This window comes from Microtus pennsylvanicus, chromosome 11 (assembly GCF_037038515.1).
Source record: "Microtus pennsylvanicus isolate mMicPen1 chromosome 11, mMicPen1.hap1, whole genome shotgun sequence".
NCBI classification, from domain to species: Eukaryota; Metazoa; Chordata; class Mammalia; order Rodentia; family Cricetidae; genus Microtus; species Microtus pennsylvanicus.
This window is the reverse complement of record NC_134589.1, coordinates 59,802,955-59,817,030: the sequence shown is the minus strand read 5'-3', so window position 1 is coordinate 59,817,030 and position 14,076 is coordinate 59,802,955. Positions and strand designations below refer to the sequence as shown.

Below are 14,076 nucleotides of genomic sequence, written 5' to 3'. Positions count from 1 at the left end.
TCAATGACCCTGTTCCTTAACACCCCTCGCAAAAAACACCTTCCCTATATCTCTCCCCAAACCTTCCCATGTGCTCCTCCTCCCATCCGTGCCTCTCATCTCAACCTCTGCCCTGCTGTGTAACAAACCCCTCTACACACATCACTGGCACCATAGCCTCTTATTCTTATGCCCATCCCCCACCCCCAGCTCTCCCTACTGGCTCCTTCCTGCATTTGAGAGGTCTCCCCATCTGGAAACTCTAATGTGGTGTTTTCAGGTGACTGCTGAAGCCTTCATTTGGGCACCTGGCTTTGGGTGTGTGTGTGTCGGGGGAGCAGACTGGTCTGGGCAAAGACAGTGGAGAGATCAGCCTCCAGCTCGAGGACAAAAGACCTCGCTTCGTGTGGCTGAAGAGGCTGAGGCTCAGGGAGGGGGAGACTTCTCAAAGCCAGCTCCCTGCTAGGTATCTGCACTGGCATTGCCAGCCGAGGCTTGACCAGGAGTAAGAGGGGGGCTAGGAGACCTCAGGAGAGCTATTCCAGGAGTCCCCTTCCTGGCTGTTACCAGCACTCACTCCCAGCACCGCGCTACCTCTAGGCTTTTAGCTTCCTGGGCCTGGGACTGTCTGCTCTGCTTCTCATCTTCTAGGCTGTCCATCTGACCCACAACTCATCCACGGTGCCCTCCCTGCCTTCCACCAGAACAGCCGAACGGGGTTGGGGAGGCCGACGGCACAGAGCTACGGGGTGAAGCCCTGCTCATCATCCAGGGAGAGCTGTACAGTCCTGAGAGACTGCACTGGCGAGGCCTGAACACCTCCTGCCCAGCCTAGGCTTCCACCTCCTGCCAATAGAAGCTAACTGCTGTGGGGACCTGGGGCTGTCCTAGGTGGCCCAGTCTTTTGTACCTTTTGAGCAGGTCACCTCCTCCTGGGTCATCGTGGTCCTTAGCTGTTACAGTAGGACATCAGGTGCGGAACAGACATGTTTCCAGCCGCACTCAGCCCTCCATCCCTACAGCCCACTAGCCTGGCATTAAAGGTGCAGAAGATGGGGACCCTCCCTGGGACCTCCTGTCCTTTGTGCTGCCTTTTATTGGTGATATGGGGGAAGCCACAGAGTCTCACCTAATTCCCCAAAGACATGAGATATGGAGGCCAAGAGAGTGCAGGAACTTGTCATGGCAAAACCCAGAGACACTGCTCAAAGGACAGCACTGGCATCCTCGTCCTAAAGGAAGGACTACCCTCAGGCCTGAAACAAGCCAGGCCTCTGCCACCACCACCGCCGCTGCTGCAGTGGGTCCGACTGGTCCAGACTCACCTGATCACAGGCCTCCCCTCTCCCCTCTTCCTCAGCTACATCGCCACTCCTGTCAAGCTCTCTACAAGAGTTCTTTGCCTACCCTGGTACCCAGCTGGTTCTCCAAGCCCTGTTGTTCCAGAAAGCCTGGCATGCTTTGATAAGGGATACATGTTTGTACCCCAGGCACCACAGTCCATGACTCCCATAATGCTCAGGAGCCCCTAACAGGCAGTTGCCAACATGGGACAGCAGTTGCCTTGCTTAAGGTCACATGGTCCCAGGAAGAAGATGAGGCCATCTTTTTCAGCTGCAGGACCCTGGGCTTTCAGGCTTCTGGGGTTCCTCAAGGAGATCAGTACTGAGCTCAGCACCCCCTTCCCCACGCTGTCTCACAGCCCATCCTGAACACAGCGGACAGGGAGGGGGTGGGGGGAGCGGGGAGACATGTGTAAGGGGCAGCGCTGCTGGGCTCACAGCTCTGAGCTGAAGCGTTGGTGTTTCCAAAGGAGCCCACTCCACCTCCATCCGATGGGAATGGGCCCTTCCTGCTGCGACATAGGAGCTGATGGAGACGGGGTCTGTGCCCTCTGCCTGCCATCCTTTCCCCGTTCTCTTGTGTTCATTCCTCTGAGGAGCTGCACAGAATTCCTGGGACCCCTCCAGGGGTCACTCATGTTCCCAATCTAGGGCCTTGCCCATTTTGTGGGTGCTGTCTCAGGTGGGGGGAAGGTGGCTCAGAAGAGGACCTGCTTGTCTTTGCCACACTCTGCCTCTCGCCACCCCTGCCACTGCGGACTCTTTCCAAATGCCCACCCCCATTTTTCCTCCCTGCCCCTTGACAGCCCTCCAGCCTTGCCTGTCCTTGCCTTATGCAAGAAGAATAACAGAGTGCCCATAACTGCTGGGCAGGGGGCTGGGCTTCCAGGCTCTGGCTGTTTCTTCCTTCCTTCCTTCCTTCCTTCCTTCCTTCCTTCCTTCCTTCCTTCCTTCCTTTTTTCTTCCTTCCTACCTCCCTCCCTCCCTTCCTTTCTTTTTTCCATTTATTTATTTATTTATTTAGAGACAGGGTTCCAGCTGTCCAGGTACTCACTCCATAGACCAGGCTGGTCTCGAACTCACAAAAATCTGCCTGCTTCTGCCTCCTGAGTGCTGAGATTAAATGCATGTGCCACCACTGCCTGGTGAGGATACACTCTCTCTTGGTTGATTTATTCAGACAGGGTCTTTCTTACTCTGAAACCAAGGCTTGCCTTGACTTCATCATCCTCCTGCCTCAGCCTCTCAGATGTTAGGATGACAGCGATGAGTCACTACCCTCAGCTATAACTTTCTAAGTCAGTTAATTCATAATCCCAGAAAATGTTGCAGGTCTGAAGAAAGAGGGAGAGAGAATAAAGGGGTTAGACGTGCAGGGACAGGGGTAAAAGAGGAGAGATTTGTGAGTCCAGAGAGGCAAAGGCACAGCATGCATCCCCAGGGAAGAGCATGTGGTGGAGCGAGGGCAGAGGCCCTGAGGCAGAAACTCAGAGGCTTGCCTGGTGTTTGTGCAGTGCTTGGAGGCCAATATGGCTGATGTGCATGCGGTGTGCGGCTCTACGGGGGAGGGAGAGGTGCTGTGGTGTGACGGATCTCCTTGTAAGCCATGATGGCTCACCTTGTGAGCCCTGGTTAGCCTTTATTGAGGGGTATGTGGTGTCATGCTTCGCTCCCCTGTTTTCCAGAGCCCCACAGTGATGGAACTGCGCTTGGACTCTTGGCTCTGAGCACCGGCTGTGATTTTCCACATTGGCCATGGTAGATCTTCTGCCTGATGGTGCTCCTGTCTGAACAATAGCAGCGGGAGGGCCCTGTGACCTCTGCCTGGACAAGCTGTACAGACAGGCAGGGCGTTCCTGGGCTCTGTGTCTGGGCCTACTGTGGCCCACGCACTTCAAATAGCTCCACACTTGAAGCCAAGACCCAGGGCGGGCCCAGCCTCTCCCAAACGAAGCGCAGCAATTAGTGCCTCCTCCCGCTTCCCCTCAGCCTCAGCAGGCAGCCCGGCCTGGTGCTGAGGCAAGGCCTTGACGTGACTGCTCCCCATTTACAGCTGGTAACTCGGAGTCACCCACAAGGCAGAGTCTGAAGCCACATCCTGGCTGTTGTGGTTCTGACAGAAACCTGGAGATTAGCTGACCTTGGCCCAGTCACCACAACCTTGAAGGACTCACCAGCTACTGCTGGCTTGTCTCTGAGGCCCCTCCCATGCTTCCTTCTGCCCTCTGAAGTCTTGCCCAGTGGCCCACTTGGAGTCTCCCATTGTGAGGCCTTTGATGGGGAAGGAAGCACCCCAAGATTCGGTCCATTTCCCTTTTCCTTCTCCCCCAGCTCAGCTGAGTGATTCTGCAGAGCTGTCCTGGCAGTGGCTGTGGATACCCCGCCAGTTCTGGGGCTCTTTGACCTCCCACAGCCTAAGGCCGCAGTCTCCTGTCCCCTCCAGAGCAGTCTGTCTGTCCCAGAGCCAGAAGTGACACTTGACTGTTTCTATGAATGTTACCTGCCAGTGTGCCTCAGACTCCGCCACTTCTCATGGCCAGCCCAGCTTCTCCTCAGTCTCCTACCCCAAAGACGTTCTTAGTGATGGCCCCCATCTCTTTCCTTGGCATCCTCCCTGACTATCACATCTCTTCCTTACCTGGAGCCCCAGGATTACCTTGTGTATCCTTCCATCCCCACCCCCTGACTACACACACACACACACACACACACACACACACACACACACACGTAGAGTGGGCCCTGGGCAGGCCAGGATCAGGCCTTCTGCCTGACTTCTAGGAGGTGGGTTTTGGGAGAAAGGGGGTGGGGGTGAGAGGAAGAGTGGGAGAGGACAGTCAAACTCAAGGCCAGGTCCCTCCAGATTGCAAAGGAATCCCGAGGAAGAGAGAGAGAGAGAGAGAGAGAGAGAGAGAGAGAGAGAGAGAGAGAGAGAGAGAGAGAGAAGCCATCGTGATTCTCTGGGAACACCTAGAAAAGACTGTGGCAGGATGTTGCTGAGGCCATGGGAAACAGCATCCACCTCTCCGGATCCTGAGAACTGGCTGTGCTCCTCACAGGAAGCAGCAGACTAGGCTGAGCCAGCTCCCTCATCACTGACTCCTGTCCAAGCTCCTCTCAGGAGCCTGCAGCTGCTGGAGCAAGGCAATCCTGAGGAACTGTAATGGGCCTACCACAAAACCAAGGCCTACCACAAAACCAAGGCCTACCACAAAACCAATGACCTTCCTTCCAACCTCAAGTTCCCTATCTGTAAAACCAGGTGCTTGCCCCAGACAGGCCCTGAGTTCCTCCTATTCTGTCGCTGAAAATGTGGTTCCTCCTTTCCCTATTTCCAGGGCAAGGTCCTAAGAGAAGACTTAGAACCTGGAACTGGCAGGCACAATGAGGCCTTTGGCTCCCTCTAGTGGTGAATCCTGGCTCAGTCCCCTGGGTTTTTCTCTCTCTAACAGCTCTGGCTGCCCTTGAACTCTGTAGACCAAACTGGTCTCGAACTCACAGAGATCCACCTGCCTCTGCCTCCCAAGTGCTGGTATTAAAGGTGTGCACCACGACCACCCAGTTCCTGGCTCACTTTGAATAGCTCAGATCTCATCCCCCACCCTCCCCGAACTGGGCATCAGGAGCAGCTGTCTCAGACTTGGGAGATGCTGCCTCTCCCTGGCCCTCGGTTGCCAGAGAAGCTAGTCTCTAAGGCTCCTCCCATGCACCGTGCGTCCCTAGCCCCTGGATGTTCCCATGCAGAAGCAGGCTGGGGCAGCTCACCGATATCTTGGTGAAGACAGACAGCAGCAGGGACAGGACAGATAGGTACATGCGTATGCGCTGGCCACCGAAGCGCTTCTGGATGTACTCAGGCAAGGTGACAATCTGGGTAGGCAGAAGAGATGAGGGCTAAGTGTTCTCATACAACATGAGTATCGGGAAGAACCAGCTCCATTCCGGGGCTCATCCGCCCCAGGCCAAGCCCTGCACCTAGAAAGCACAGAAGCTTCGGGAAAGGGAATTGCTGGCTCAGCGAATTCAGGACTGAGGCTGAGACAGGAGGGTCTCAGATAATGCAGACAGGTGTACGTACTACCAAGGGGCTGCCTGGAGCAGCAGCCCCGATAGGCAGCGTGCCGGCCATGGTGGGCCAGTTGCGTGTGACAGTAAGGGCCAAAGGGACCAGCTGTAATTGCTCAACAGAAATGTCAGTAAACCCAGCCCTGTGACATGATGTCTCAGAGGTCCTGCCTGCCCCTGCTAACTTGGTGAGGGTCCAGCCTCTGCCAAGGCCCCCAGACTCACCTCTGAAGATATGTAGATGGGTACAAACACCCATGCCAGCGCCAAAAGCACATAGGTGGCCTGTGGGAACAGAGGCGGGAAAGGGCTGTGGGCACAGCTCCCGAAAGCCCTACCTTGGCACACAGTCAGATGTGGTGGAGCCTGGTGGTGCTGAGGCTACCCCAGCCCCTCCTGCTTTGCTGTAAGAAGCTGGCGCTTCTCCCTTCTATGGGCCTCTCTGGTCAGTGGAGTCACCCAGCGTGTCTGTGTCTACCACACACTTGTCCTGGCATGCTGTGCCCTACATCCTGGCAGACCCTGGCTGATCCACACTGCTGGGAACCACACCATATCCAGGGGCCAATCAGTGTGACTGTGTCCCCTGCCCTGACCCTCCCGCAGGTGGTGCCCATCCTCTGAGGCTCACATTCCATTCGAAACCGGCCACAGCCAGGCCACCAGCAGCACCCGAGCCTGCCAGTCCGATGAAAAGGCCAGAGCCCTCACTGCTTGCAAAGAGCGAGGCTCCAATCTGCAGAGGGAAGAAAAGTGATCACTGTGAGCCCATGACCTCAGCCCCACCTGACCCAGAAATACCTCCTCCTACCTGGCAGTCCAAGGGGGAAAGGAGGGCACTCCCTCTTCACACATGAAGAACCCAGGCTTTGAGGTGCAAGTTGGGGCACCCACAGGCTAAGAAATAGAGTTTTCAGACTCCAAAGCCCTTTAGAGAACTTCGAGCAGTTTGTCCTTACACAGCTGACTTGGGGGTCCCCTCCAGCCCAGGCCTATCCCATTGAGCTGGTCTTAAACAGGGACCTTGAAGGAGGCACAGGAAGTGACCTCGGGGATGCAGATGGCCTGTGGACAGAGGAGAGGTGAACTCACCGGCCACCAAGCCATGTCCCGGCCTGCCAGGAAGTAGCCACTCACTGTGTTCCTGCCGGCTCGACATGCAGACTGCAAGAACAGCAAAGGGAAGGAACTGCAACAAACTGCAAAAAAACTGCAACAAACTGTAACAAATGTCGGATGCTGCTTCCAGGGGCAGCTCCTCCTTACTCTGAGCAGAGCAATGCCATGTGACCCGCAGAGAAGTGAGACCATGTCTACACAGAGGCACATAGAATGTTCTTGGTAGCATTACTCAAAATAGCCCCAAGTGGAAACAACTCCAAGTCCACCTACTGATGTGTAAACAAAACGAGGCGTGTCCGTACAGTGGAATATTATTCAGCCAGCAAAAGAGTCACAATTATGGTGCTCCCGGTTTATTTTCTGTTTCAAATTTGGCTGTGATTCCTCTGGTAAGACAGAACGATCATTCCTATTGGTCAAGCAGGAGGGGATGGTTTTACAGACAGGCTAAAATTAGGCAACGAACACTCTAAGCAGCCTGTCAGCTCCGAAGTGACTGTCCTTGGGAGGCAGGGCAGAAAAACAGAGGTGTGGGGACCTCGGCTTACTTTAGGTTTCTGCTGCAGGGAACACTGTGTTTATTATTCCCATTGACGCTCGCCCGGGCAGGCAGGCAGCGGTGCCTCTTCCATTCTGCTGTCACTGAGGAGGTCAAACTGTAGTGTGGCTGATTTCATCTTTTTTTTTCTTTTTTGGATTTCTATTTTTATTTTATATGCATGGGAGCTTCGCCTGCATGTATGTCTGTGCACCGTGTGCATACCTGGCGCCTTCAGCGGTCAGAAGATGGTGTGCGATCTTCTGGAACAGATGCGCATGAAGCACCATGTGGCTGGGAATTGAATCCTGGTCCCCTGGAGGAGCATCAAGTGCTCCTACCCACTGAGCCATCTCTCCAGCCCTGCGACTGGCCCCGTTTTGATTGTCGGCCTGGCCTGCTGGGAACTACTGTTCTCTAAAACAATGGTCTTTGTCACTTGGTTATTTAACAGCTCCCCCGTCATCAAACCTTCAGCATCAGAATTACATGCAGTTATCATCCCTTGGAACTCTGGTCTAAACTCACTGTCCAGACCTGCTGCCGGAACTTCAGTGTCTCACGCATCTCGTTTGTATTATTGTGTGTGCGTGCGCATGCGTGCGTGCATGCGTGCGCATGTGCCGTGGCGCATGTATGAAGGTCAGAGGATAACCTCTGATGTCAATCCTCATCTCCCACTTTGTTTAAGACAGGGTCTCTTGCTGTGCAGCATTGCATAACCAGCTAGCTGTCCTGTGAGTTTCTGGGATTCTCCTGCTTGCCTCCTGTCTCCTTGTCATAGACGCATTGGTCTCATAGGTACGTGCTTAAATGCGTCCTGGGGTTTTGAACCCAGACGCTCACGCTCACATAGCACTTGCTTCACCATCAGGCTATCTCCCCAGCCTGACGTTTTTACTCAGTGCACGGCTACACACAAGTGCCGGAAGCTTTTAGAAAGGACAGAGACCACAAGTGTGACTCTCAGAACAGCACCAAGATGCGTGCCCTTTAGCCGGGACTGGACTTCATGAACCAAATCCAAGAGGCTGCTAGGGAATCTGTTCCCTGTAACCAGTGTTGGACGCCTTCACCCAGGCCCCTGAGCCTCTACAGTCCTTGGCCCACAAGCCTAAGCACAGAGACTGTGGGCACCGTTGTGCATTTCTCTCTGCTTGGGTGACAGGCACAGAGCCCATGGTGATGCCAGGAACTGGTGGGCTTGAAGGAGGGGCTGGCTGTGCAGAGTCCTGTGCACTGTCGCTAGGACGCTGCTGAGGGCAGTCGCTGGGGATGAAGGCGGCCTTGGCAGGGCGAGCTGAAGGCGGTGCTGTGTGCTTTGATTGGTCAGAAGGAGGCTGATTTCCTTGCTGTTCCCTGGCTCACTGGAGTCACACCAGCTCTCTCCTTCCTAGAAGCTACAGTCTCCCTCCAACCGCAGAGTTTAATCATTTCTAGCTTTTGATTTGGAGGAAAGGAACAGCAACTTTTCGGTTCACTTGAACACTTACGGGGCATGGCAGGTTACTAATTAGCCTGATTTGGGGACCTATTTGGGGACATAGGGAGGCCTGAGGGGAGGAGAGACACCAGGAACCTCAGGCAGAGGAACAATAGGAGTATAAGCTCCCTGTCTATATGGACGCGGCACACCCAGATGGTTACCTTGGTAATATCAAAGGTTACAGATCAACATGGACGATATAATGCTGATAAGGAAGCTGTGCCAATTAGCAAACTGCAACAGGGAGAGTCAGAGCATGCAGTCGGAAAAATGGCACCAGAGATATGCTTAGTGCAGGGTTGTTAAAACAGCACTTTGTAAAACACACACGTGCAAGCACATGCGTGTGCATGTGCACATGCATGCACACACGCACGTACTGTGGGGCTGGAGAGATGGTTCAGTGGTTAGGGGCACACATACACACACACACACACACATACACACATACGCACGCACCATGGGGCTGAAGAGATGGTTCAGTGGTTAGAAGCACACACATACACATGCACACACCATGGGGATGGTTCAGTGGTTAAGAGCACACACACGTATGCACGCATGCATGCACGCACCATGGGGCTGGAGAGATGGTTCACTGGTTAGGAGCACACACACACATGCACGCACACACACACACACACACACCGTAGGACTGGAGAGATGGTTCACTGGTTAGGAGCACACACACACATACACGCACACACACACACACACACACACACCGTAGGACTGGAGAGATGGTTCACTGGTTAGGAGCACACACACACACACACACACACACACACACCGTAGGACTGGAGAGATGGTTCACTGGTTAGGAGCACACACACACACACACACACACACACCGTAGGACTGGAGAGATGGTTCACTGGTTAGGAGCACACAGACACATACACACACACACCGTAGGATGGAGAGATGGTTCACTGGTTAGGAGCACACACACACATACACACACACACACACACCGTAGGACTGGAGAGATGGTTCAGTGGTTAAGAGCACACACACACAAACACACACTTAGGCACGCATGCATGCACGCACCATGGGGCTGGAGAGATGGTTCACTGGTTAGGAGCACACACACACACACACACACACACACCATAGGACTGGAGAGATGGTTCAGTGGTTAGGAGCACACACACACACACACACACACACACACCGTAGGACTGGAGAGATGGTTCACTGGTTAGGAGCACACACACACACACACACACACACACACACACACACCCCGAAGGACTGGAGAGATGGTTCAGTGGTTAGGAGCATTGAGCACTCGCTCTTCCTGAAGAGCAGCAGCCGCATGGTTGGTCACAACCATCCGTAGCTCCAGTTCCAGAGGATCTGACTCTACTGGCCTCCACGGGCACCAAGCAGGCATGCACATGGTGCACAGACATACATGCAAGCAAAGCACCCATATGCATAAAATAAAATAAAAATTCAAACCAAAGCAGGACTCGAGAAATACAAAAATGAGCAGAGCTGGGTAAGAGGAGAACCCTGTTCTGTCGATAGCCTTTTGTTGTTCAGTATTTGATATAATTGATTATGTTAGTGCTGTCTCTACCACCACCATCACCACCACTGTCACCACCACCACCACCACCACCATCACCACCATCACCACCATCACCACCATCACCATCATCACCACCACCATCACCACCATCACCACCATCACCACCATCACCACCACCATCACCACCATCACCATCACCACCACCACCTTCACCATCACCATCACCATCACCATCACCACCACCACCGTCACTACCACCATCATCACCATCATCACCATCACCACCACCTTCACCATCACCACCACCACCACCATCACCACCACCACCATCACCATCACCATCACCATCACCACCATCACCACCATCACCACCACCATCACCACCATCACCACCATCACCACCATCATCACCATCACCACCATCACCATCACCACCATCACCATCACCACCATCACCACCACCATCACCACCATCACCACCATCACCATCACCACCACCACCATCACCACCACCATCACCACCATCACCACCGTCACCACCACCATCACCATCACCACCACCATCACCACCACCATCACCACCACCATCACCACCACCGTCACCACCACCGTCACCATCACCACCGTCACCACCACCGTCACCACCACCGTCACCACCACCGTCACCATCACCACCATCACCATCACCATCACCACCATCACCACCACCATCACCACCACCACCATCACCACCATCACCATCACCACCATCACCATTACCACCACCACCATTGCACTGATTGGTTTTGTCGGCTGCACTATATCTGGAGAGGGAATCTCAACTGAGGAGATGCATCCATTAGACTGGCCTGTAAGCGAGCCTGTGGAACATTTTCTTAATTAGTGGCTGATGTGGGAGGGCCCTGGGATCTATAAGAAGGGAGGCTGAGCAAGCACGGGATCAAGTCAGTCAGCAGCACCCTCCATTGTCTCTGCAGCATCAGCTCCTGCCTCCAGGTCCCTGCCCTGACTTCCCTCAGGGCTAGGTTATGACCTGAGAGCTATATGATGAAATATATAGCTCTTTTCTCCCATGTTGCTTTTGGTCAGGGTGTTTTATCAGAGCAATAGGAACCCCAACTAAGACAACCACCACTATCATTACCACCATAACCATATTATTATCATCGCCATTACCTCCACCATCATTACCACCATCATCATTATCATCACCATTACCATCATTATTATCATCACCATTACCACCACCATCACCATTACATCATTATTATTATCATCACCATCACCACCACCATAATCACCACCACCATCATCACCACCACTATCATTACCACCATAACCATATTATTATCATCGCCATTACCTCCACCATCATTACCACCATCATCATTATCATCACCATTACCATCATCATTACCATCATTATTATCATCACCATTACCACCACCACCATCATTACCTCCACCACCATCATTACCACCATCATTATTACCATCATCATTATCATCATTATTATCATCACCATTACCACCACCATCACCATTACATCATTATTATTATCATCACCATCACCACCACCACCATCATTATCATCACCATTACCACCATTATTACCACCACCATCACCATTACATCATCATCATTATCATCACCATTACCACCATCATCATTACCACCATCATTATCATCACCATTACCACCATTATTACCACCACCATCACCATTACATCATCATTATTATCATCACTATCACTACCACCATCTTTATTACCATTATTATTGTCATCACCATCACCACCACCATCATCATTACATCACCATTACCATCATTATTATCATCACCATCACCACCACCATCCTCACTACCACCATCTTTATTACCATCATTATTATCATCACCATCACCACCACCATCCTCACTACCACCATCTTTATTACCATCATTATTATCATCACCATCACCACCACCATCCTCACTACCACCATCATCACCATCATTATTATCATCACCATCACCACCACCATCCTCACTACCACCATCTTTATTACCATCATTATTATCATCACCATCACCACCACCATCCTCACTACCACCATCTTTATTACCATCATTATTATCATCACCATCACCACCACCATCCTCACTACCACCATCATTACCATCATTATTATCATCACCATCACCACCACCATCCTCACTACCACCATCTTTATTACCATCATTATTATCATCACCATCACCACCACCATCCTCACTACCACCATCATTACCATCATTATTGTCATCACCATCACCACCAACACCAACACCATCACCACTGCACTGGTTGGTTTTTGTCAACGACACACATCTGGGAAGAGAGACTCTTAATTGAGGAAATGCAACCATGAGACTGACCTGTAGGCGAGTCTGTGAAGTATTTATACAACCATAACCGTTATCACCATCACCATCATTTTTATCATCACCATTACCACCTTTAAAACCTCTCCATTGCTATCACTACCGTTGCCGCCCTCAACGCTGTCCAGCGTCACTAACCACTGTAGCCCTGCTGGCACTGCCTCTCCTATAGCTCCAGTGGTGGCAGTGGAGTGATGTCTTCTGCTGGCCCCACTGGTAGCTCTCACCCTGTAGAGTAGGCACTGTCACCAACCTACAATACTGAGTGAACATGACCAGTTTTCCTTCCCCAGGCTCTTATCTTGGGCCAGGAGTCATAGAAGGAAAGAAAGGATAATGATTCTCCTATGGAGAACCTCAGGGCTCCAAGGCCAAGGCGAGGAATTGTCCTGACCATGGTGCAGGGAGCTGGGGCACAGCTGACTTGTTACACTCCCTCCCATTTATGAGTGCCTGAAGACTGGCATCGCGATGACACCAGGAACAACCCATGCCCACTTTGGACCGCTGGGTAAATCTAAAACCCTTTGCTTTGGCTTCTTATCCACTCCCAAGCTCGGCCTTCCAGGGGGCTGGAGTGGGGATGGGGCACAGGAAAGGGCCTGGCATCGACACAGCAGTGTTGGTGGATCTGTCGCTGGGTCGAATCATCTGCCTGTCACATTGGGGGCGGGGGGGACTAAGCTCAGAAGCTTCCAGGCCCCGAACACCCTCCCACCTCTGGCTTCTGCACTAAGACTTTGGGCATAGCTAGCGACTCACAATTCGAGTGCTCAGGCAGCAAGCCACCAAATAAAACCCGTGCAGACACCCAGGGACGTGCTGGCCCCAGTTCTACAGCAAGAGCCCAGTGGGCTACTGCAGGTTCTTACCCATATGCCTACGGCCACATTCAAGGCAAAATACACAGCAATGACAATGATGTCCGTGAGACTCAGCGGGGTCCCTGGAGCATGGAAGTCCCCGGTGGAGTTGTCAGCTGCCATCCTGCAGCAAATACCACTCTGAGCTCAGGCACTGAGGAGAAGCAAGGTCACGAAGGGCTTTCTGAGCAGAATTAATTGATCATTAAACCAAGCGAGAAAGTGGCATCTCCAGCCCACGATGTGGCCGCGTGCAGAGGGGAGTGCAGGTACAAGCCTCTTTGCCCCCCAGCGGCAAGTGAATCCCAGAGGGCAGAAACTGGGGTGATCTGGGACAAGTGAGGGCAGGGGAAGGAACTTCTTAAACTCCGAGTGGGTTGAGAGAGAACAAAAGTGGACCGGCTCAGAAGGAAATGCCAATGCCCCAGTTTGGCTTTACCTAGACTTAATTTATGCAGGAAGCATGGGGCAGTGGGATGGCTGCCTTGCCTCTGGGGACATCTTCCCGAGGGACAGATTATACCCCTAGAGTCAGTCGTCTGAGGTGAACTCAAGATGGTGGCTCCTGACAATGCCAGGCCCTAAGTCCTGCCGCCATTCTTTCTCCTGTTTTTCCAGCAAGCAAGACAGGCCTGACCTGTCCACTTGGCCACCCATTTACCCACCACTCCGGCCTGGGCCAATGGCTGTCAAATACCAAGGACTCCTTGCCATTCTGCAGTTGCTCCCATGTCAT

General features: G+C 52.8%; 1 protein-coding gene across 4 annotated transcripts in view; it reads right to left on the bottom strand.

The window, feature by feature from the left end:
- Positions 1-13,463, bottom strand: part of Slc5a10 (solute carrier family 5 member 10) — a 51,463-nt gene extending 38,000 nt beyond the window's left edge. For all 4 annotated transcript variants that reach the window (XM_075992265.1, XM_075992266.1, XM_075992268.1 and 1 more), the window contains exons 1-5: positions 13,350-13,463; positions 6,480-6,551; positions 6,019-6,123; positions 5,613-5,672; positions 5,088-5,192 (exon numbers count right to left, since the gene is read on the bottom strand). In XM_075992265.1, coding sequence (XP_075848380.1) covers positions 5,088-5,192; positions 5,613-5,672; positions 6,019-6,123; positions 6,480-6,551; positions 13,350-13,463 — 456 coding nt within the window. The remainder of the gene's footprint in view (positions 1-5,087; positions 5,193-5,612; positions 5,673-6,018; positions 6,124-6,479; positions 6,552-13,349) is intronic.
- Between the last annotated feature and the right edge of the window lie 613 nt (positions 13,464-14,076).